At 37.9% G+C, this 26190-nt stretch overlaps 1 protein-coding gene across 1 annotated transcript in view; it reads right to left on the bottom strand.

Moving 5' to 3' along the window:
• Positions 1–12120: 12120 nt before the first annotated feature.
• Positions 12121–26190, bottom strand: part of PNPLA2 (patatin like phospholipase domain containing 2) — a 930557-nt gene continuing 916487 nt past the window's right edge. The window contains exon 9 of the mRNA XM_044082880.1: positions 12121–15061. Within this exon, the coding sequence (XP_043938815.1) occupies positions 14776–15061 (286 nt within the window). The 3' untranslated portion in view covers positions 12121–14775. The remainder of the gene's footprint in view (positions 15062–26190) is intronic.

Genomic DNA, 26190 nt, shown 5'->3' with positions numbered 1-26190 from the left:
GTCCAGGAAGATGAGGCAATTACAGACCATTTTGGGACAATGAGCAAAAACTCAGTCAGTAATCTATTTGGTCCCCATATTCTTGAAGATTGCTTAACCTAAGCAGTTAGAAGGAGAAGGGAGGTAAACAGCTGGTCAGAGTTTCTGTACTATGCGGTCTCAAATGATATGGACATAAGTGTATGAGTATGTCAGGAAAATGTAACAAGAGTCAATCATTATTAGATAAAGTGGTAACGATAATTTATAATCATATGAATGATTAAGGCTAGTCTGTGTGGTTGCTTCATTCAACAAGGAGAACGTTCAGGAGAGACTAAGAATATTGAATTCTGTATTTATCTACCTGATTTAGATGGCATACAGTGTATGACCTGTTCCTACAGTATAATGTATTGATCAACTTGGCTTTTTCAGAGTTGGATCACCTTGCATTTGCATATATTGGATCAGAACATTAAGTAACCTATTAAACTTCTGAGACTCATAACTGTGAATCGCGGAACAGCAAAAGAGAATGTGCAAAACTGGATCAGATAAAAAGGACAAAAAATGTGTGTGTCATTTAAGTCTGAATGTAGGAAGGCCTGGTAAACAAGGCTTAAGTTTCTGAAATTCATTTTGCAAAGTGACTGTTGTCAGTAGACATGTATTCCATGATGAAAATTTTTATATCTCAAAAACTTGCTGGTTCAAGAGTTTCTGTATCGGTCCTAAAGGATAACCATGAGATTCAAAGGAAAAGGAGGTCTTTCATGGGAGATGTAAGCAGCAAGATTCCTTTGAAGAAAAAACTTCACATAATTTCCAGAGTGGAAAATAAATAAATAAATATAACTGAAGTTTAATAATAGAAAAAAAACTAGCCTTTTGTGAAAATAAAACTTTTTACAGCTCAAGAGTTTGAATCCTCTGTCTGACCATGAAGGTGGCAAAGGAGATCTGAGGAGATGAGGATGTTGTGTTTCATTATGGGAAGTGGGAGGAGCTTGAGACTGAAATCCAAAGTCTGGAAAATGGGGTCGAGCCAGATCTGAGGATTGGATCCGAGACCCATCAGTGAGGAAGAATGAAAGGGACAACATCAGATCAAATGTTAAATTTTGTGAGCTATTCTAAGAGCGTGTATGTATGTGTATGTGTGTGTGTGTGTGTGTGTGTGTGTGTGTGTGTGTGTGTGTGTGTGTGTGTGTATGTGTGTGTGTGTGTGCATGCATGTGCTTTATGAGCTATGCCGTAACTTCTTACAAAAACTTAAAAAAAAATCAAAGAATAGATTCTCAAAAAAACACACACACACTTGGCAATCTTGTGGTTTGCAATATTTTTGTAATAATTCACTTTCAGATATTAAACTATAAGTTTTAAAATGCTTATTTCAAAAACAATAGCTAAAATCATGCTTATGTTTCACCTTAACAGTGTTACTATACAATAAAAGAAAAATTATCTTCTCCACAGAAAAAATAATTTTATTAAAGTGATGGATATGCGATAGTTTGAAAAATTCACTGCTGGGTCTTCAAGTGAAATAGGAGAAATGAGGAATTTTATGAACGCTACAATAATATTCTTACCAGACTAAATAAAAGTATATAAGGCAAATAGTATCCAGTTACTAAACATGAGTGGATTATTATTAAGACTTGCTATAACTGTGATTTTCCTCAAGCAGTATGAAATTTCCTTTTGGATTTTAGACTATAAACTAAAAATAAAAAATAAAAAAATTAAAAACAGAAATAAGACATGACAAATGAAATGCATGCAAAATGGTATGCAGCAATGCTGGTGTTGAAGGTTTTGGATTAAACTATTTAAAACTGGAAAGATTATGAGGCTTAGTAAGCATAAACCACACTTTGATGTTCATCATTTTTCAGTATTTTCCCCAAATGCACAATATGGTCATATAACCAGCTTATGAATTAATATAAATCAACGTGATATAATCACAAAAATGAAGTGATAATGCATCAAGTTGCAAGATTACCCTTCTGAAAGAACTGAGCCGTTTATTCATGAGCTGAGCTCCATTAACTGTATGATGAACCACTTGTTCTAAAGTGTTAAAGGGGAGTGTCAAAGATATGGTGCTCAGGCAATCTCTTTTTTATTTCTAGCAATTACAATTTTTTGTTATAAAAATCAATTACACATCTTATTTACCTCATGTTTTGCTGTATTTTCTTTGCATTTTAAGGTTTTAGTTCAGCAGAGCATGATGAACCACTTGTAAAGTGTTAAAACTGTGTGAGTCATTGCCATTCAAACAAACTGAACTAGAAAAGCACATTAAAATTAATTTTTGCTCTAATTTTAGTTCCTAATTGCTTCACAAGGACAGAAGATATTTCTTAAGTGGCGTGAACATAATCCTGCTACTCCTGGTTCTAGATTAAGGATAGTGGATAGAAAGCAGAGTCTCACATCAGCAAGTGGCATTGTGTGAGTCAGTGTAACACAATCAATCAGTTTTAACTGCAAGTTAAAAAAAACTGTTGGGGCTGTTTTCTTGTTTCTACAATCGGCACAGTCTGACTAGGTATCTGCTACTGTCCAAAAATGAATGGCTGAGACTAGGAGAACTCGGGGAAAATAAGCAAGCTACTCAGCATTTCAAGGGAAACAAGGGAATCAATGATCTTACAATAGGTAAAGGTGTGTCTCATATACTCCAGTCTATGGAGTTCTTGTGCAAATCAGTTTAGAAGTAATTCAAACATGAACAGATAAGAAAAAAAAAATTATGTTATTCATTACTGTAAAAACTGTTGTACCAGTTTAGAGAAAATATAAAGAAGTCAAAAAGGTATAAAAGTACAATGTGCTCCACTTTTTTAATCTAAAAACAGCAAAAACAAAACACGAAAAAAGAACAGTACGAGCAGTGTTTTTATCTCAACATAAATTTATTTTTCCTTCAAAAAGTGCTTATTATCAACAATTGTCAGAGATAAACAAAGAAGGTTAAGGACAAACATACATCAAAAGCAGGTCTATTATTGCTTTACTCTAAATGAAATTAATATAAAGAGCCTCACTGATTGGGATCCAACAAAAAATTTAAGAAAGATGAACCTGGCAAGGTGGTATTGAGGTAGTTGTGTCAGCAAAAGGGCACATTTGTCAGGCAAGCAGAATGCCTGACAGTGCTGACAGCAATGAAATAATGAGGCAGAATCAGGTTGAAATATGCACGAAATGCCAACACAGAGAACAAACATGGAGAGAAAGTAGTGAATTAACATCAAGGCAATGTGGAAACCACCTGTGGTACATAATGCCAGCTTCCAGGTCATTCCTACTTTGGACATTCCCATTCTGTTTTTATAATGATCTCTCAAAGTTGTTCAGAGGATAATTTTTATTTTTATAAACCCATAATCAATTTATCAATTTATCTCTTCTAGCAGATCTCAGCGGCAAATAATGCTTAGATGAGCTTGATACCTCTCTCGCTCCTTATCAGTAACCAACTGTCAAGAATGTTATTCTTCCATGGGAATTTCTGTTGACATAGAGCTCATAAATTAAGAATAAATGGTGCGCTGATGAAGAGTGCAGTATTCTTGGTAATACAATTATTGTATTGTTTAAATTCATCTCAGCGTATATGTTTCTGTTAACATTTGTATACTCCATAACTTAATACAGTGAGGTTCGATAATAGCTAGTATGTAGAAGGTAAATACATTTCCAAATTTTAGTGGGTTTAAAATAATACATATTCAGAGCATATTCAAACCATTAGCAAAGACAAAAAGATAAAACTGTTAAGATAAAATCCAAAGAACTTTAAAGCAGATGCAATTTCAACACATGAAAAATAAACAAAAAAGGTAGACTATAGATCAAAAACCTGCATTTAATATAACATTATTGCATGGTTTTGTTTCTGTTATAATGTAAGCTCTTTATCTACCAGCTAATGATGTAAGCTAATTTTGCATTGTGGATTAGGTATATATCCTAAAGTATCTCAATGTTACCTACCTAAGTGCCTGTTCTGTATGTACTCTGTATGACTTTTGCACAGCAATGGTACGTAAGACAACTAGAAAAACAAGAAGATCATCAAAAGCATGAGGGGTTCCCATCATCACTAGCCCAGTAACACTAAAGTTTAAGGTGTGTATTACCAGTCAATAAGTGGTACAGTTGGGAGTTTTCTTGTAAATCAATTTAGACAATTATATACCAGTTAATGAGCTCAAATAATGAAACTCTCTGTTTCCCTACAGAATTCTCAGACAAGGCTGACTGTAGAATAAATAAATGTATAATACTAATTTGGAACTAGACTACCAAAAGAAGCATTATAATACCAACTAAGTATGCAGCTGCTAGCACATTCTGCATTATACTGAATGTGGTGTCACTCTGATCTGAACTGTCATGGAAGAAAACATTGGTGTTTTAGAGTAATATTCTTCAAGGACAGGCATGGAGTATTCATACTGGTCCTTTTTTGATAACAATGTATTATGGGATTTTGATATGAGTTTCAGCTCTCCAACTGTGGTTTACCTTCCACAATCTCTGAATGGTTTGCTTCATAACTCTCAGGGTACATACAAATGGTAGTATCAAAAATTAAATTTCCTTGAGTTAGCAGGTTCTGCAAATTTCCATTCTTAGTTCTTTATTAGTCAGTCACAGTGTACATGTTTCTTCTTCTTAAAGATATCATTAGAAGGAGAGGTTTGGTTGAACACTGTTACGAAGATGATATTCAATCTCACCTGCTCATCTTCCAGTAATATTTTCTTATTGCTTCATATTACTGAAAGTTGAATCCCATTCTCAGCTAGATGAGTAGTAGTTATTTAAAACTCAATCCTCTCAAAATGAGACCATGAGCATTCATGCACCAGTAAGCCTATTAATGGATGCTTGTCTGCTATCCATTAAAAACTATAGATGGAACAGCAGGACTGATCAAGTGACAGGTATTGTAAAATCTGTTTTATATCACATAAGGAGCTCTACCAAGTTAAACATGTAATACCAAATGTGGCTGTGGTTGCAGATGCTTTGGTCTCATCAAGCGTGGGTAGTGTGATGTTATACCTTTGCCTTGATATCCCTGACCATGACAGCAGTCACCTGTGTTTTTCAGGTATGCTTGCACTGTTTTTTTGTGTACCCCTGGTGAGCACACAACAAATTAGTTTTAACATACCTGGAGTTGAGTCTACTGTGTCTCAAGTAGCTTTTACTGTCCCCTCAAACACCTCATCCCCTCCACTCTACTGACAATAAGCTGCAAGCAATTCCAAGATATGGCTTAATCTTTCTATTGTAAAAATGTATTTTCTTTTTTTTTGCACATACTGCAAAGCCTATTAATTTCTGACTACAGAATTTTAAAAATGCACTAATATGGTCAGTCATCATTTTATCATTTAGTCTTATTTAATTGCTAGTTAATTATATAAAGCCTAGGTTTAGGTTTGATGGTAAGTTTTGAATGATTAATTGATAATAAGTTCTCCCCCAATGGCGAGCAGCCGACAGTGTTGCTTAGTTGTGTGCTGCATTAACTGACAGGATACAGATCCCCAAAATTTAGTGATCATAAGTTCCTGTAACCCATTTAATTTATTCACTATAAATCTTCTACAATAAATGCAGACATGCTACAAATTATAACACTATGCGGTTAAAGGGAATTCCCTAAAATACACGATCTGTCTATGTCTCTTTAAAGGAGTAAAGAAAGTATGCAAACATGCAGGTGGTCACCATTGCAAAAATTCAGCCAACTGAAATGCTTCTCACCTCATGTCTTAGAGAAAACAAAAATGTATAAGGAACAGCTACAATGAAAGGAGAAAACATCTAACCCACTGGTCTTATCTTTGAAGCCAAACCTAAACTATGATGCTCAGCTCAAGTATAACCCCTCTAAATATGTCCTGTAGATTGATAAGGACATGTTGCATTTAAAAACTGCATCCTGTGCAATAGCCACCATATCATCAATATACACTTGCCTTTACAGTAGCATCTATAAAGGGAGGGGTATCATCCTTCCTGTTACAATTGCTCTGATCCCAAGTACACTTCGTACTAGTGACCTATGACATAGAAAACTGGATCAGTGGCTCGAAAGGATGAGCAGGAACTCCAGCTTCCAGAAGGCACAGTGTTGAGGGAAAACCAGAGAGGTACCCTGGATGGGGTTGCAAGGAAAGAAAGTCAGATTGGGAATAATGTGAGAAAAATAAAGGCATGAGTACTATATCACCTGACCCATCACCATCTCAGAATTAGAAACAATCCTGCTAAATACTCTCTGTTTCCACTAGAATTGCTATTAGAAATAATAGCATATAACATGAGTCCATGGGATATTCTATTGCTCTATGATTGAACACATGGGAAAAAATCATTTTCTTCCTCTTCCTTTAAAAATTTTTGTAAAAGAAACTGGGAAACAGAATGAAGAACACCAAATTATCAACATCACTGACAGTGTAAAGTCTTTTTTCCCTGCCCATTCACTACTTCTCTTCTGCTGTAACTTCTGTCCTGGGCTACATACATTTCCTTTTTCCCTGTAATTAATAGCCTTCAGCATTCACATTGCCTTTCTCTATCACCCTCTCTCTATCTCCATATCTGTTGAATGTAGATCACAATCAGTATTCACTGTAATTTATATGGAAGTTGTTAGTGCTTGACTCTGGACCAACATATGTAATGCAGGTACCCAAAGTATTCTGAATTTGCTTGCTACGGTTAAGTTAGCTTGATATATTTCCTTTTGCTCTAGAAATAGCACCCTGTATTTATGTTTAGAAGAGATGGTTGGGCGTGACATACAGAAGCCATAACAAATATTCCAAAACTGCTCAACTAGTGTAATGTTTTTGCATGTTAGTCCATAGTAACTTCTTCCGAAATTATCGTACGTCCAGGAAAAATCAAGACCACTTGCTTCTTTCACTAGCACCTCAGCCTTAGACAAGTAAATTACAGATATGGAGAACTTATAATATCAATGGATTTTTGAAAGGGCTTTGTGCAGTGGGTAAAAGCAGGGTTCTCCTTTCTGACAGCCAATTTTTTTGGCAACATTCTTCAAAGATCTCCAACTACTGCACTTTAAGCATGCTTGTCCCAACAAATAAACCTTGATACAAAATGCTCGTATGGAAACTCAATATAGAGTACCAGAAAGAAAAGTATATGATATTGTGAGGCTCTGATGCTTATAAGGTGCAGCATACCAGCTTGTAAAGACTGTTGAGCTACAGGGTCACAGGGCAACAGAGGGGAAGGTAATGAATACTTCCTGCAGACAGTCCTCTCAAAGATCAGCTGATATAATTTGTATTCCCTCACCAGTAACATTTTCTTTTAAGGCGCCCTTAACAACTTGCAATAGATAGCATCCCAAATAGTAAAAACACATTCCAAGGGAACTAAGAGCTACAAAAAAGAAGAAACTAGATTCAGAAGGTTAAACTTATAACAAACTGAAAATGCCAAAGGAAACCTAGCTAACAGAGAAGAAATCCAAGCAATACTGTTTAGAAAATATGTACTGAACATAAAGTGGAGGCAGCAATATACTAGAAATGTGAGGCTTGTTGAGTTGGTTATCAGTGTAATACAGTAGACCACTATCTATGTCACCTGAAGTTTGCCTCAAGAAATAAAACAGGGCAATAAATGAATTGACTGAAAGATATCAATGAAACAGCTTTAGAAACAAAGCTTAGGTTCATCATGACATACACTTGGTCTCTGTGGGAATAGGTTCCCTACAGATTAGAGCCTTTAACTTCATATCTGCCAGGTAGATGTGATGTCCACCAATAACATGTTCAGATGGCTCATGAGCCAGACATGCTAGCTTGATAATCACAAATTTCACATTTAAAAGATGAAAAGGGTACTTCAAATGGAGTCTGAGGTGAACCCCAACTAACATGCTCCCAGATCAAACAGGTGTCTTAAATGTGACAGGCAAAACATGGAGAGAGAAGATCCTTCAATACATAAGTAAAGGACTAATTCCGTTAAGCAGAATAATATTTTCAAGTGGAAAGTCACTGGTAGCCTCTAGAAGTTCTGATACTTCAGCTAAAACTAGAGTAGCCAATGATCAAGTAGAGCAGCCTAGCCCTTAGATGTAGTTGTCTGTCCCACATACTGTTTAAAAATCTTCTTGAACTAGAATGGTTCCTAGGTTTGTTGTTTACAAAAGGGTAATGATGTTGATCCTTGGTGTTTCCATTTTAAATCTGGCTAACAGGCACAAAACCAAGAGGTCTGGGAGAAAGCCAAACAGGAACCTCAGGACCATAGCTGAGAGAAAAAAAAATCTAACGCCTCTCCCAGCTGCCATGCTGGAGGGAGCATAACCTAAAAAGCATTGCACTCTCCCATATGGCAAGGATGTTGACATCCAGGGTATACACCAGCTTGAAGACCTTGTGAGTGCAGGATAGCAAGAGCTTATATGGCTGTGGTGCATAAGAAAAGTGCATCAGGAGACATTCTACTTCATTAAATTAGCCTTGGATGTGACTGTTATAAGGAAACTGCCACTACTAGATCTACATCACACTCCTAGAGAGCAGTGTAAATACATCCATTCTTGCTTGTTTAGATACTACACAACAGCCTATTTAAGTTTACCATCAGGGATTCCAGCTCAATCTTGCTGGGTAAAGCGTGTCAAATGAATGTGGCCACTATTAGTTTGAATGGATTTATGTGATGGCCTTGTTTATTGGCATACTACTTCTTCTGCAGGACATCAGATGAGTGTCCCAGGAACCCATCATATGAATCGCTGATGAAATGAGTGTCAGAAAGGAAATCTCATATCTGTGGCTTACATAGGACATCATCAAGAGATCCTAGACAGCATGGTATCTCTGCAGCTCCTGAAACCACGCTGTCCAGTAAAGTGTCCAAACACAGAGCTCAGTCAGTGGAACTGTAAGTACAGCAGCTTCTTTCAAATATAGGAGGTTTAAAAGGTGCAAATCTCTAGCCTCCCTTCTCTGCTTATCCAAGATAGCAAACTCATGATTTCATAAGGCCTTTACTTAGGAAGGAAAGACAAGCAAAAAAGAATGTTGAGGTTTTGTCCAGTGAAATCAACCATTTTCAGTGGCATCATCTTTGGCTTCTTTCTAATTAGCACTGCAAGGACATCTGAAAGGAGTATATAAAACAGTCATCCAGACAGGACAAGGCCACCTTCTCTTTTTGAGCTACCACCATTATAGCCAACACTTTGCTGATGACTGTGGTCATAGAGATTACATCAAAATACCTTAGAAAATATCCCTGCTATTCAAACCATTCTGTTTTCTCTTAGGGGTTGGGAGGTCTGAGTGAACTCAGAGGTACACAGACTTGTGATTTTCATAGTTGAGACTGGGGAAACCTCCTCTCATGCTTTCATGTTTTGGGGGAGGAGCAGAGTTTGTTGGAGATAGTGTCCATTGCAAAAGTGATAAGAATTCCTTCTAAGTTAGCCTATGGTATACCTCTTCTTGGCATCTAGTCACCTGCATGTGAGGGATAAGTCCATAAAGAAAAATCCTGGAACTATCCCTAATGGCTGTCTAAATGGGGTCTATATTAAATTATCGAACAGCACAAATGTCAAACGAAATATCGAAAGTGCCGTTCACATTAAGTGGGGCTGTGGCCCCTACACCCCCCCGCTAATTATATATACCAACTCCGAGATGGCACTACAGTGAGGAGAGAGCAAAATTCCCTATCTTCACTGCACCCCAATCCCAGAAACCAGAACTCGATGAATGGCACTTTCGATAATCCGGCCGTTTGACATTGATAATTTAATATAGACCCTCTAAATGATGACCCCCCCCCCCTCCCAGTTGAGCCTCACCACAGTGTTGTGGAATGAATGAGCTGATTAGTCGGGGGATGGTTGATGATTTCCAAGCAAAGAGAGAAATAAATGAAAAATAAAATTACATATAATGCAGTCTGCAGATTCATTAATGTTTTGCCAGTGTGAGGGAACCACTACTCAGCACTTCAAAAGGCAAAGTGGTTACTAGTCACTGAACGTTCTTCTCCTCTACTATCTACCTCAATCTTTAAACTAATGTACAGTAACTACTGCCCTACCTTAGGGAGCAAAAAATCTATAAGATCCTCTACATACCAGTTACAGTCACTAAGACATAATGCCCACATTTCAGAGCCATCCATTCAATCAAGTAGTAGGCAAAAACAGCTTTGCTAAAATTATTCCAGAAAAATGGAATAATTTCCAGAATGAGCTCAGAGGAACTACATACTTTACTGTCTTTAGAAAAAAAAGTACTGATATTCCATAAGGACACATTACAAATGCAGGAATACAGGTTACTTACTACCTTTCAACCATATCTTTTCTCCATTGTCCAGAAAAATGTTTATCACCACACAAAGTATGAAAAGTTGACTGAAACTAAACTGGAAATGAATTCTGTATATATTGCACATATTTCTTCACCTTTCTCTTAGAGTTTATGATACTATACAAGTTACTTAAAACATGACTTTCAAGTGTCCCTGGTTTCTAGGATTTTCCTCAATTCTGCCAAAAAGTTTTCCTTTGTCCCTCTTGAATGAAGTTTTCTTTTATTCCATTTCAGAAAACGAATGATTTGTGACCTCTTATTCTGTCAATAAAATTTACAACTATCCCTGATTTACAGCCTTTGACCTTCATTATTTTGAACTTTGTCCCAGATTGTGGAAATACAAGGTTGAGAGCTATGCTTAAAGCTTATGATAATGACTGCTTTATTTGTTAGGTAAAGGTTCTCTATTTTCTGCTTGGGTGGCTGTACCCTATCCGCATGGTATACTTTACTGAAATGTTGTGTATTCTACTGCAACTAACCATGATTATTTATTTTTATTTGTTTACTGGGAAATTCAGACTTGGAATGAAAGCCAATTTTTAGTGGAGGCCCTCGGAGAAACGCTGCAGACACATGTGTTTGATTACTGTGTTCTATAACTACATATAATTTAAGTTTGTATGTTCTTGCTGCATTGCATGTTTTACTTCTTGTGTCTAGGTTGTGTCTCAAAACAGTCACCACCCAATCAGTTATTAAATGATTAAATACAAAAATAAAATAAAAATGAAGGGCACTACCAATACTGTAAACCAGAGTGTCCCCATGCAAAACACAGGAATCTCCTAGGTGGCTTAGAAATGCTGATATGCTGATGTCATGAACAATAACACCATCCAGATGAATTGTAGAAGCAGGGAGAACATAAATGGCAGAGTCACTTTTGAACCTTGGTACACCAGATATGCACACTGAAGCTGCTGAGATACAGAACTACAAAGTAACTACTTTTCTTTGGAACAAGAAAGATATGAAAGCAGAAACTGTTTCCCCTTTGAAATGCAAAAAGCTCAAAGCTTATCTGAAACTAACTAATCCGGAGCCACTATAGTGGTCCTAGAAGTTCTAAGACCTTCTTTGACTATACTCAGAATGCACTTGTCCCATATTAAACTTCAAGCATGCCAAATGTAGAGAACTAGCCTCTATCAGGAAATTCTAGGCAGTAGTTAGGATTCATGAAATAGCTCATGAAGTACCTCACTACAAAAGTGACTCACAGTGTGGTGCTTCTCTAGATGCTGTTATATTTATTAGGTAATGACTGCTGTGAGCTTAATCCCTCACTTGCAAAGGACAGCCTACTGCCTGCCACTGATAGCTGAGATGCCACAGCAGAAGTGGAACTAGCCTTGTGATCTCTTACTTTCTCTCTTCCCTTTGGCCCAAGTTACCATACAATTCAGCCCTTCTGCTTATACTGAAGAATGCCTAAAGCTTTTTTCCAATCTGTATGCCAAACGGCTGTTGACATTCTGGCACATACTGCAAGTGTGCATGTCCCATTGCTTCTGAGACAGTAACGTCAGCTTCTGTGTGGGTCCTTATCTGTGATCATGTGACAGCAAACATACAATGTTAACACTTTTTTTCTGATCTCTAGTAATGAATGATTAGTCTGCATGTCCTCCCTGTGGTTGAGTTGACGTCTAAAGATATGCAGGTAGGTGCGTGAATGGGTGTGCCTTCTTTGAAAGTTGGGCATTAGCCTGGCAACTCAGCACTGTAAAAATCCACTGCCAATCATTAGCAGACTGGTGATCCGCTGTGGTGACCCCCTAACTGGGAAAAACCAAAAGACATTAATTTAGTAATGAATGATTTTTCTAAGAAACATACTAGGACCAACATCTGAATTGTTTGAAAGGCAAGAAAGAACTGAGTGAGTCGAACAATATACAATAAAAATGGAAGCTACAGATCCTTGAAGAAATCTGCCAAGAGACATCTCTCAGAAGGGGGATCCCAGCTGTTACCCAGTACTGATGACCCTTTAAAATAACTCCAGAAGTAGCACTTTATAGGTTAGTAATTAACATCTCCACTACATATGAGTTAAAATACTTTTTAAAAATATATATGTATAAGTAGGGCTGTGTACCTTAGTGTACACTATATCTGCATCTGTAAGGAACAGCAGTAATGAGTGTATTACACTCACCGATTGCATGAAAGCTGTTATGGAAACAGTATGATGTACAGAATTAACAGCAAATTTGAAAATTACTTATAACAGGAAGGACAGCATCCCTAATAAAATAATTTCCCATATATCATGCACAATTTGTTGCTCAAGATCATCAAGGATCTCTGCTCACTCTTTGATTTTAAATTATAAGAGAAAAATACTACTTGCAGAAGAAATCACAAATTACACACTCAAAATGAGTATTTCCACACTTACACAAGATTCATCCACTATGACTCACATTGCACTTATATTTTTATGTTAAGTAAATGGACTTTTTTTTCCTCGTATAATATTAATCCCCCCATAGAAATATACATGCATCATGATGGGTACAATCCATCCGGCTTTTTAGTTGGATAAGATGTTTTCCTGAGCTAGAAGTGGTTGGATGCCTATTTTGTATAGTGCAGGAATAGTCAGCTTGTAATGCCAAACATTAGGTAAGTGAGGGTGGATAGCAATTGCAACAATTTTGTTTGCAACAAAAGTATTGGCATTGGGTTTTGAGTGAGTATGTATGAGAGTGTTTGTGGGTTAGGGTTTGTATAGATATGTGTGTAAATGTTTGGGTACTAGTGTGCATGTATGATAAAAAAAAAGAAAAGTCAGTTTTAGTGGGAGTTACAGACGAGGAAGAGAACAACTGAAAAGGACACAACAGCAGCAAAATGGAATTGCAATTATGTATCCCTCTACAGTTTGAAACTATCTGCCTGTTCTACACCAAAGCAGAGAAGCAAGGTTACAATTCATGCCAAAAAAGATTCAGGAAGCATTTAAGATCACTGGTGGTGGTGGTGCGTACCAGCTGCTGACTGATTTTTCTGAGGGAATGTTGAGGAGGGCAGGATGTGTAGCACAGTTTCTTCCTAATGGAAGTTACTGGCTTCATTCTTCACTTAGCCAAATGTGCTTATATACAACTCATGCAGGTGCAATAGGGATTCAGTAGGAATACCACCTCAAGTCTCTCATGAAAAGAGAACACTGTCCTAGTGGGACTTACCGAGATGATAAAGAATAAGTGAATAAACAAAATACATTTGTGTGCAGAACTATGCATGTGCCATTACTGATGCTGCAGGTGCAGCAGATAATTGACGAAAAGATCATAACGGGGCTACATATGACTGCTCAATTCCTGGGGACTGTACTATCAATGACTTGCAGTGCCCAGTGATGACCAGAGACTTGAAGCCTAATACCATAATAGTACGCTAAAGGGGAAATGACCATTTCTTCCTCTCACTTGATCCAACCCTATGGAGCAATCTATGGCTGAATGAGAGGATCAACATACTCTTAGTAGGTTAGTAGCTGTAAAAGGTGAGCAGAAAAGAAAAAGTGCAGGTTTTAGAAGGCAGTAAAGCAGAAAAGGGTCCTCACGGCATGCAGAACACCTACAAACAATTTATAAAATAAGAAAGAAGAAAAAAGACTTTGAGGCATTGTGGATTACTGTAACTACATACACAATAAAAATATATTAATATTCTAGGTGGCCACAGTAATGAGTGCTGGAATATAAAACCTGCAAAACCTGCTATTACTCCACATTATAAAAGGATGTTTTTGCAGGTAAAATATAGATTTCACCAAGGGAGCAGATGTATAAAATGACACTACAGTCACTCTCTCCAGTAAAATAATACTGTCATATTTTTTCTGTGGTCAAGCATGTACTAAGCATAAGGATTTCCCTTTTAGTCTGGGAAAGCAAATCCCTAAACCAGTGCTTCAGGAATGAGTAAAATAGTAAAATACACCTCAATGCTTTTAGACTGCCTAATTAGATAAAACAAACAAAAAAAAATACTTGGCCAAGAAGTTAAGCATACAAATTAAAAGCAAAACATTAAAATATTAAAATACAGGGCACAGAGTTAAAAAAATGCATGATTGTTATTTTACACCATACAGTGGTTGATATGGGCTATATATACATCTTTTATGTACAAAGCAGAAACAGATGGACTATACTACAAAATACTTGCAGAAGTTTATATAAGAATAGATTAATCATTATTTGAATGACTGATTGTTAATGGCAACATTATTGTAAATTCTAAGATGATTATAGATTGCTTCTTATCATTACACCTCTCCCTCTGCATCCTTGTGGATGGCAACATGATGCCTAGAAAGTTTCCTTCTTGTGAAAGAGACCTAAGGAGCCTCTAAGTTAAGCAGCTTGGGCTCTGGTGGGATATCACGCATTTCCAAAACATCATCCTCCTCCTCTTCAATTGCCTGGTGGAAAAGAGAGGCCTGCATGTCTAAACTAATACAAAATAAGTTTGGACTGATGCGATGTTGTTGTTGATCAGACTTTAACATCAGATCCATGACTGATGTACCTCTTCTCAAAAAGTTGCGCATGGTCTTGTTGGGGGACAGTCCTAATGCAGCAGGAAGACTCTTGGACTTTCGCAGCTCCATGTGACAAAAAAGCCTGTGTGGAAATAAAAAAATGCAATAGTTCATGTAACAGAGTACAGTACAAGACTATAATCTAGACTATAAAGAAGAAAGGCTTCAGACACTTTTCCAGCTTAAAAGAACATACTGTACTCAGCAAGGAAGATACTTTGCAATAAAACTAAAACTAATAATCCAGCATTAATCAGCTGATTTTAAAATTTCAATATTGCAGCGAAAGATAAGAATATTATAGTTTTAGGATTGCTGTTGTAGTAGCTTCTGTATTAAGTGAATAAGACTTACTCATACTAATTGTAAGGAGTAACAAATCTACAGGGAGGTACATTTAACTGGCGTCCGGCCCACTCTAGCGTTTTGTCCTCCCACATCAATACTATTTGTTATGCTGTACTATGCATGTAGAAGATATTCTTCATGTGTTTCAACATTGCCCAGCCAAAGAACTGGAGGACTATTCCCCTTGTCTGTCTCTGCTTATAACTGAAACCCTGACACACCTGGCAATTGGGGTTATCAGGAACTGACCATAAACCATACAGACAATGTCTGTGGAAGTTCTATGTAGAAAATACAGTTGTGCAAGTCCTACTTACCCATAACAATAGATGTTCGCATTCCTTCTCTGCTGCAGCAGCCTATGGATATTGCCCTGCCAAGGGCACAGTACCCAGCCAGGTTGCAAAAGATCAAATTCCCCCCTCTCTCTCACTCACTCTGGCTGCTGTTAGGCTGCACATTTTTTGGAGTGAATTATGCCATCAACCAGGTTGAGGTAAATCTTCAGGATTTTACTGTCATGTGAAACGAAGGTAGATTCATCCTGAGCCAACAAACATCAATTAATTATCTTTATAAAAATCATCCAAACAACAATAACAACTCTAATAAACAAGGCTGTGCTCACCTCAACTACTGACAATGAGGGATGGTGGGCGAATCTGGCTACTTTAGTAGTGAAGAAATGTAAAGATCTAAGGTTATGGGTACATAGTACTCAGACAACTGTACTATGTTCTTCATTCTCATTGCTGCAGTAGCCTGTGGGTAGATTTCTGAAGCTTACCCTACTTGAGAGGAGGAAGGATAGGAGTGTAGGAGCCTAGCAAAGCCTGTTCTGGACCTTAAGAAGGAATCCGGTTTGTAGTACTTTGTAAAGGTATGAACAGAGGACTAAGTTGCTACATCTAGAATACTTCTAGAGTCCACCCCTTTCTAGTATGCTATCAGAGAGGATAAGTCCCTGGTAGAATGTGCCTTAACTTTGGCTGGAATAGTTATACCATAATGGGAATATCAAAAAGAAATAGCAGATGACAACCAGCCAGATACAGCTTATTTACACCCTGGTTGGCTTTTCTTAGTTCCAACATAGGAAACAGCCATACAGTCTTCCTAAAGAACTTGACTCTGTCAAAGTAATATATTTACTGTCTGTGAACAACCAATATATGCAGAATCTACTCTTCCTTGTTTTGGGGCTCTGGAAAGAAAACTGGGAGATTTATGCTTGATTCAAAGTAAAATCAGAAACAACTTTAGGCATGAATGAAGGATCTGTGCATAATGCAACCCCAACCCTGTGGAAAACCAGACAGGGTTCATCCACCATGAGAGCTTGCAACTCACATACTTGCCTTGCAGATGCCAGAGCAACATGTAAAACAGTTTTCCAAGTAATGAACCACAAGTCAATGTAGAAGGCAGATTCTAAAGGAGCAAAGGTCACTTTTTCTAGAACAAAACTGAGATTCCAAGGAGGAGAACTTCTTGTAAGGGTGTCTCATATGCAGCACTCATTTTAGAAATTGTTTGATTACAAACATAGAAGAAAGAGGAGGAGGAACCACTGTCAGATAAACCTCATATGGCTGCAAGATGCACCTTGATGAATGCATATGACAAGCCATTTTTATGTAGCTCACACAAAACTTTTGAGAACTGTAAATGCTAATTCCCTTTCGAGACCCTTATGTTTGGCAAGGCACCAACTAAAAAAACTCTTACACTTAAAATATAACACACTCTAGTAGCAGGTTTTCTTTTCATCCTTTGTATCTTCTGTAGGTCCTTGTGAAAATGGTGCTTAAGAGGTATTAAATTAGATTATCTAGGCCGTCAGTTGTAGCTGACTGATATTGGGGTATATCATACTGCCCTTGTGCTGTGTGAGTAGATGCAGTCTGTGAGGAAGTTTGTGGTAATTGTCCTTGGCTAAATTCAAAAGAAGGGAGAATAAATTTTGCCTGAGCCAAAAGGGAATTAGCACAATAATTTTTTGTAATGCTTTCTGAATCTTTGGAAGTAACTTGGAAATCATTGAAAAGGGTGGAAAACGATACAGGAAACATTTCTAACCAAAATAATGCCACAGCAGCTGTTCTCCATGCTTCACTACAAGGATGTCTTAAACAGAATTTTTCTAGTTGTCTGTTTTGTAATGAAACAATCAGATTGATTTGAGGTGTTCCCCACATATGGATGAAGTCCTGCAACACACCTGTATTGAGTTTCCACTCATGATGGTCAGTCCAGGATCTGCTGAGTCTGTCTGCCATAATGTTTCCTCAAGCCCTCACTGCCAACTGTCAAAGAGAGTATGACCTTGTGCCCCCTTTTTTGTTGAGAGACCACATCACTGTGATGTTGTCTGTAGCCAGGTTCCTATCATATGATCGAATTATTACGATGTCGAATCATTAAAGAATGAACTTTAATGATCGAAGTTGTAAAACTTCGAAGCATATAACGGAGATCACCATAGAGCACGGAAAGGGATGATTTCCCTTTACTGCACTGTAGTGTGATCTTGGAGTTGATATATTTAAGTAGCGGGGTGTGGGAGCAGCAGGGGGCATGCCCCCCTGCATAGAGTGTTTTTTATTTATTTTTTAAATGCTTTTACTTTTTTTTTATGTGTGCTTAAAGTTCCGAGACTTCGGTTATCAAAGCTCGTCCTTTAATGATTCAAAGTTTTGGTACTTTGATCATATGATATAGACCCCTGTAGTCAACTGTAAAGGGTTCAAAACCAATATGTGATAAACAGTTTTCACAGCATGAATTACTGCTAGCATTTCTTTGATGTTTACAAGCTTGGACCTATGTGAAGTGTCCCACAGACCTTGCACTTTTGCTTCCACAGAAACTGCACTGCAAGCATAATCTGAAGAGTCTGTATGGACAGACTGAACAGGGGGTTGAATAGAGAAATAGAGGCCTGGAATGAGAGCCATTTGATCACTGCAATTCTCACCTTACAAACCCCAGCATGGGAATTTAAAATTCCAAGGAGTGCAGGCGCTGGGTCTAATAATTCTTTAGGTAATACTGGATTTTTCTCATGTGCAATCTAGCAAGTGGTGTCATAAGGATCATGTGTGCCATGAGGCCTAGAATTCTGAGAAATTGCCTTGCAGAAGCCTAACACTATTGAAAAAAAACACAAAAGATCTGCTGGTAAGCTATTACCTTTTCTCTTGGAAGGAAAATCTTTTGCCTAAGTGTATCTAACAGACACATCAAAAAGTCAATTTTGTGAGAGGCTATGAGACAAGGCTTGTAGGTTCAAGTGAAATCCCAGATGTGACAGGAGGTTGAACACCTTGGTTAATGACTCCAGACATAATAAGTCAGTTGTAGAAATAAGGAAAAATGCGGATTCCCTGCAATTTGCTGTGACCCACCACTGGGGCTAGGCACTTTGTGAACACTCAAAGTGCAGCGGACAATCCAAAGCATAATGCAGAGAACCCAGATACAGCAAATCTTAAATATTTTCTGAAGCTGTGAGCAATGGTTAGGTGATGATAAGCATCTCTGAGACCTAGTATTACCCAAAAGACAATGGTCTGGGAGCAGTGCAAGCACTGACTGAAGGGTCATCATACTGAATTTTGGAACTTTCACATAAAGACTGAGAAAATACAGATCTAACACAGATGTCCAAGTGCCTTCCTTCTTTGGTACCAAAATATCCTAGAATAAAAACCTTTGCCTTCGTGATTTGCAGGTACTGGTTCTAGGACTCCTGCTTCTGACATATGTTGTAGCAGTGGGAGAAACAGGTCTGGTTGGTTGGATGTGGGACAATTCCCGTGAAAGGAGGAGGACAGTCTTCCTGCTGCCAAGTGAATCCTTCCTAAATCACCTTCAACACCTCTCTGTCTGAAACCATCTGACTATGGAGTTGAGGGTCATTTGGTGTGACAGAGATAGGGGAAACTGGGGCAGGAGATGTGGGTAAGGTAATTAGATTCCTGGCACTTCATATTTTGGCTGGAGCTTGACTCTTTTTGTGAAAGTTGCTTCTTTTATTTAGTTTGAAATAGTCATCCTCCTGACATTTTCTTTTGGGGCCTACTTGGAGCCTTGTTAGGGTAGAATCTGGGCACCTGAAAAATCCTTGAAACTCCATGCATCAATTTAACTTTGTCGTCCCACTGTTTAAGGTTCTATATAGCCACAGGCCCAAATACCAGATCTGAGCTAAGTGGAGAATTAAGAATTTCAGATTTCAAATCATTAGAAAAATTCTCTTTTCAGCACCACAAAAGAAGCAGAAGCTCTAGACACAGTATCAGCACAATCATGCATACTTCTCAGAACATGTTTAGAAACCCGAGTCAGGTTAGAAACAATATGATTCATATATGACCTGCCTTCTGGTGACAATGAAGCAGCTAATTCATCCAAGATATAAGCACATTTTAGCATTAACTTCCACATATAGCACTGATAATTCAAGACCCTAAAGGCTAACGTAGTAGACAAACAGTTTTTACCCTGTTTATCTATCCTTATCAGAGGGTACTAGATTAGAGAAAGTGAAAGCTGGAAAAAAAAGGTGCAGAATTCAGAACCTTATTCTCTGGAGGAGCCCCTGTTTGCTTCCAAACAAAAACATCCCTGAATCTAGCAGCATTTTCAAAAAAGGTTTGCCTAGGATTAACTCCAGATTCACTTTCTGAAGTGTCACCGAGTTCTGGGTGATGGATTCCTGTGGAGAATCACTCCTGTCTCTGTCAGAATCCTAATCATCTGAAAACACAGACAGTTCTCTGGAAGTATTAGAAATGTGAAAAGGCAAACAGCCCCCAGAAATGACAGACTGCAAAGCCCTCTCAGCCACAGATAAAACATCTGACTTAAATTCAGAAACAACCCGATTTTCTGACCTGTAATTGTTTTTGTTTATTTTTTCTAGGAATATTCTTAATGGGAGAGGTGTCAGGGGCAGCCTACTGTCCCTGACAAGAGGTCTCTTTCTCAGGTCAGCTACTACACCTGAAGTGTTTAGTTTTCACACTCCAGTAAGAGGTACTAGAACAGCCTCTGAGAATGTGTCTGACCCCCCCCCCCTTCCTCACTCCCATTCATAGTGGCCATTAGAGCACACAGGGAGTTGAAGCAATACGTAAGTGGTCTACATAACCACTCTTGGCCAGGTCAGCATCACTAACCATAAGCTAAGATAATAATTTTACTTGTTTTTTTCTTTTTCGTTACAAGCAGAATGGAAGAAGCAGGACTGGGAGTTTGCATGCTGTAGCTAGAGAAGAAACCTGATTGCTGGTACAATAAGTTCGGTAACAGTGGGAAAAGGTAAATAATCACTAGTAAGCACAACAGCACACTTTCCTTCCCCAAAGACAAAAAGGTGCCCTTAAACTAGTAAACACAAGCAATGTACTGAAAATCATATCACCAGACCTTAAACTTTTAGTCAGAAATATAGATCATTTACTACCTCTGAAATGAGAAAAAGTTCAAATTCCATTAAAAACAATAACAGGTATGAAATGAAACACACACATTCTGAGTGTAAAAGCACAGCCCAAATACTTAACATTTTCATAAAATCACCATTTTCCACACACAATTGTAAAATAAGCCAAGTAAACAGCGAAAAAGAAGATATGAAACAGCACTGACAAAAGTCAATATTCATAATGAGGGATACCTCGTACAGCTGTTTTATTTATTTATTTATGTTAAGGTAGATCAGGAAACAATATCACATTCAACAAAAAATACTTATGAGAGGAAGTAGCAAAAAGCTTGACTGACTGATGTTCCTCTGTAGCCAAAGAGATATTTTACTTCGAGGCGGTAAGAAAATTCTGAAGATTTGGAAAAGGGGTGCAGTCTTTCAGCAGCCAGACTGAGTGAGGGAGAGGGGAGGGGAGTTAGAGCTTTGGCAAGCTGGCTGGGTGCTGTGTCCTTGGAAGGACAATAGCCATATGCTACTGCAGGAGTGAAAATGAAGAGCATTCTGCCTTTAACAACATACAACACACGTATTTAACTCCTCTGTAAAGAAAATTGTCTCTGTCAGGCTATTAACTTGCTCCTTCCAAGTCAGCATGACTAGACTGACTCAACAACATTAATATACACAGCTTATGCACTACATGAACAAATACCCTAACATGAAAGAACTGAAGATGGAATGGATAGATGCCCCCTTTATACACAGATGCTGTCATCCAAGAAAAGGTGGTACTGCATGACGTGGAGAAGGACACTCACCTTTGAGAATTTGGCTGATACTGGACTCAGCCATTGGAAGAGATCTTGGACTGACTGCAGCACTGACTACACTCCATCATCTACTATTATAGTCAGTTACGCAATTGCACTACTACTAGCTACTATGCAGTCTGCTTCTGCAACTATATTTATTTATTTATTCATTCATTCATTCATTCATTCATTCATTCATAAATTCAGTCATTCACACGTTCTTTTATCTTTTGTTAACTGGGGTAGAACAATGATCCAGGTGGAGCATTTTCAGAATCAGCCCATGAGAGTTATACAAATATAATAAGCGTACAATACAAATGTGAGGAAAGAACATACATACACATAAGATAGAAAGAAAACAGCAAGAGTTATTCTCAAAAGGTGAGTGGCTTGACATGAGTAGGAGATGTAGGGTTTGCATCCTATATACTACTGCTGCTGTCTCACATACTGTATTACTTATTAAAGCTGCTTATCAGATGGTGACAGGCTATGAAAGAAATCCATTTTCCTTGAGGCTGGTAAATTTATTTTTCAGGGTAAAGGTCTAGCTTGGGGATATTGCCATCTTGTGGCCACATTGAGTATTAAAATAAATAAAAAAAAAAAGAAAAAGTAAATAAAGCCCCAAATAAGCCTTGGTTAAATACAAAAGCTCCACTTCCCCAGGCACAGATAACCCAATTTCTGTTTTACTGAGAAGCTATAAACTTAAATATGAAGGTAATCAAACACGGGTCCCAGTTCTAAGAAAACCACATCTGCTGGGGAAAATGTATGGCTCTGTATGCCGTGACTCTCTTGTAACTAGGTTTTTTCTTCTTAGATTCATTATTTATACATTTGTTTATTTTATGTATTTCTGGAAATCCAGTCCATGATTTGTACATTTTTGAGATGATGCCAGAATCAGCTATAGTGATAATCTGACCCATTAGCATGCATGAGGTAAATACAAAATATAAAAATGGAAGGGAAGCAAATTCTACAAGGGACAGTGCAATTCAAACAGAAGGGAAGATGATAGGCTGAATGAATTGATGCCAGCTAAATGGATTTTAAGAATACTCCTTGATATGAGCAGCAGTAGTACACACTGATGAGTCCTTTGCAGTTTGTGTGGAGTGAAGATAACTTTCAACAGACAGGAACATTATGAATTCCTGGAAAACTATCTCAAGGTCACAATGGACCATACTATTGGAACAATAGGAAAGATTTACTTTTTAATGGTCTCAACTTCTTTGTATCCTCTTTCAGAGTACATCTACTGTATGTAGGAATAGATAGATATAGTTAAACATAGGTAATGCACTACTACATATAATAAGACTGTAAACAAAATGTGTGACAATGAGGAAGGACTGCACCACAGGATACAGTCATCAAGTCAAGGGAAAAAAGGGCCTTCTATTTGAATCCGTACATAAATTATTATTAGTTTATGTGCTGTGCTTTTCAAAGATAAGTCATTACTGAAATAAGAATGAAAACAAGAATGAAAGATTCTGATCATTAATGCATGGACTTCAATAACAGCAGAAGATATAGTGAGATTCATACTGTAAACTGCTAATGCAATGGAATACAAAATAAGAAAGAACAGGTGAATAAGTTCTACTTATCTGTAAGAGTAGGTGTTTCAATTCCTCACTGCCTCAGTGGCATTCTGGGTTATTTGCCAAGGTAACCCAGTAATGTCCATCTTTCCAGAACTCCGATATCTATTCTTCTATTTTCCTGCGACAGCTCATTGGATGAACATATCGTGAGAGGGAAGCCTCCAGCTGTCATTGAAAGTGAGTATTCAGGCTTTTTCACTTCCACAGAGAAGGAAAAGAAAGTGCCTGAAGCCAGAACTATCTAGCAAGAGTAAATTTGTAGCCAATCACAATACCATATAATAACTTGATCTTAAAACAACTGAATCAAAGAGGCTGAAATCCATCTCAGCTATGCACAATCTAAGGGATGGCAGGTGGGTGATGCCACTGAGGTAGTGAGGAATTCAAACATCTACTTATACAGGCAAGTAGGACTTATGCAACTGTACTATGTTCATCATTCCCTTTGCCTCATTGGCATTTTGGGTAGATTCTCAAAGCTTATCTACGCGAAAGGTGGAAGAAAAAGGATCAAGGAGACCCTGGAGAATAGTCCTGGCAAAACCTGCTCTGATCCTTGAAAAGGAATCCAGTTTGCAGTGGTTTGCGAAGGTATGAGCAGAAGACCAGGTTGCTGCCTCAAGAATGCTTCTAGAGTCTATCCATTTCCGATATACCATCAAAGAAGATAAAGTCCTAATTGAGTGAGGCTTAACTTTGCCTTAAGAGATTTACCATGGTGGGAGTAACTGAAAACAATAGTTGAGAACTACTATCATGCAATAGTTTGCTTACAGACAGGTTGAACTTTATTAGCCCCTATATAGCAGACAAACAGCTGTTCAGCATTCCTAAAGTGTTTTGTTCTGTAAAGGTGGTAACTGAGCTGCCCTTGAGTATCCAAGGTATGTATAAGCTTTTCTCCCATTTTTTTGATCAGGAAAGAACATTGGGCAATGAATGCCTTGATTCAAGGTAAATCTGGAAACAACTTTAGGTATGAATAATGGATTAGCGCATAATACAACCTTGTCCTTGTGAAAAATCATGTAGGGTTGGCCCACCATGAGATCTTACAGCTCAAAGACTTGCCTTGCAGATATCAGAGCAATGGGTATGACAGTCTTCCAACTAATAAACCATAAATCAGCCAAAGAGACAAATTCAGAAGGAGATAAGGTCAATTTTTCAGAAACAAAGTTGAGATCTTAGGGAGGAAAAATTTGCTTTTGAGATGGTTCTCATGCACATCATTCTTTAAATAACTGTTTTAACACAAAGAGAGGTGAAAAAGGAGGATCTATTGGCAGACAAGCTGAAGTGGCCACAGGATGCACTTTGATAGAAGCATATGACAAACAAATGACAGACCATCTAAAAGTATCTCATACATATATTTCAAAACAAAAGGGTCAAAACACTTTTGTGACCTCTGTGACTGGCCAGCCACCACTTAGAAAACCTTTTCCTCTTGCAAACATAAGATTTTTCTACTTGCAGGTTTTCTTGCCTCCTTAAATACCTCTTGCAAATGCTCATCGAACTAGTGCCTAAAAGGTATCAAAATAGAATCATCCAGGGTATCAGTTGCAATTGCTCTAAGATGGGGTGTACCATTCACCCCTGAGTCTGTGTGAGCAGAAAAAAACAAAACAAAAAACAGATAAGGCAGCCAAGCTCAGCTAAAATACATCCATTTATTAAAATGGTTTGTACTATTTATTGTACCATTTAAATGGTTCTGTTTTTAGTTTTTATTTGGTCTGATGAAGTGCAGAGTGCCTGCATGAAAGCATTTATCATTTTAATAAATGGATGTATTTTAGCCGTGTTTGGCTGACTTATCTGTTTTTTGTTTTATTCAGTTTTTGGGTTGAGGCAGCCTTTATCTACTTGGTTGGTTTATTATTGGTATCTGTGTGAGCAGAAACAGTCAGTGAGTAAGCTTGTGGTAATTGCTCTTGGCCAATTCCATTAAAAGTGTGTGTGTGATATCCCCTCTCACATGGAACAAAAATGGATACATCCAGTATTTCCAGATGCAGTTCTCTGCATCAAGCACAATTTCCCTTAAGAGCATACAGGGAGCACACTCAGCCCAGGGTCTGGGTTTCTCTCTCCGTCTCTCCCTAGGGCCCTAATAAGGGTCCCCACTGGCACAGCTGTTAAGTCCTCAGCCGAGTGTCCAAGCCAAGTCCTCCAACACTCTCTCTGAGAAACCGGTGCTTCGTGTCTCTGCTCCAGGTAGCTGGCAAGCACACTCTTTGAGATTTGATTTGCGGGCGCGCACACACACACACACACACACACACACACACACACACACACACACACACACACACACACTTACACGCACACACCTGGGAAAATCTGGCACAGGTTTACTAGCTATGACTCCTTCTGCCCAGACTATAACGTAGCTACTGCCACCAGACACTCCCAAGCCAGCTACTCTAAGGCTCTTTCAAGGGTACCCAGTTATACTTAGTGAAATTAATGTTAATACAAATCGTAATGTTGACCAAACAGACAGGCTTTCAGGAGAGGCCATAGTGTCGACAATAGAAATAAGTACTCTCAGAGGTTAAAATATTCTTTAAAGGACTAGCCACAATGAAATGTTTACATATATTTAATAATAAATAAATAAAAACATAGAAATACTAAATATCTATTTACAATAAACACCAGAGTTTCAGTCACAGGAAATATTAAAAAATAACAGGTTCCTATTGGAACATCAAATATTCAATCATTCGAATCACTAAAGGTCGACCTTTAATGATTGAGTGATTAAATATTCAAATGTTTGTAAAAAATGATGAAAAAAAAAAAAAGAAAAAGTAAAGGATGTAGGCAGGGGGGCAAGCCCTTCTGCACCCCCCACCCCCCTCACTACTTGAATATACCAACTCAGAGATCACGCTACAGTGTAGGAAAGGGAAACCTTCCCTTTCTTGTGCTTAACTCCGTTAAAGTGTGATCTCGGAGTTGGTATATTTAAGTAAGG

Source organism: Protopterus annectens, chromosome 9.part0, assembly GCF_019279795.1.
Source record: "Protopterus annectens isolate FY-2018-M chromosome 9.part0, PAN1.0, whole genome shotgun sequence".
Lineage (NCBI taxonomy): Eukaryota > Metazoa > Chordata > Ceratodontiformes > Protopteridae > Protopterus > Protopterus annectens.
This window is presented reverse-complemented; position numbering and strand designations above follow the sequence as displayed.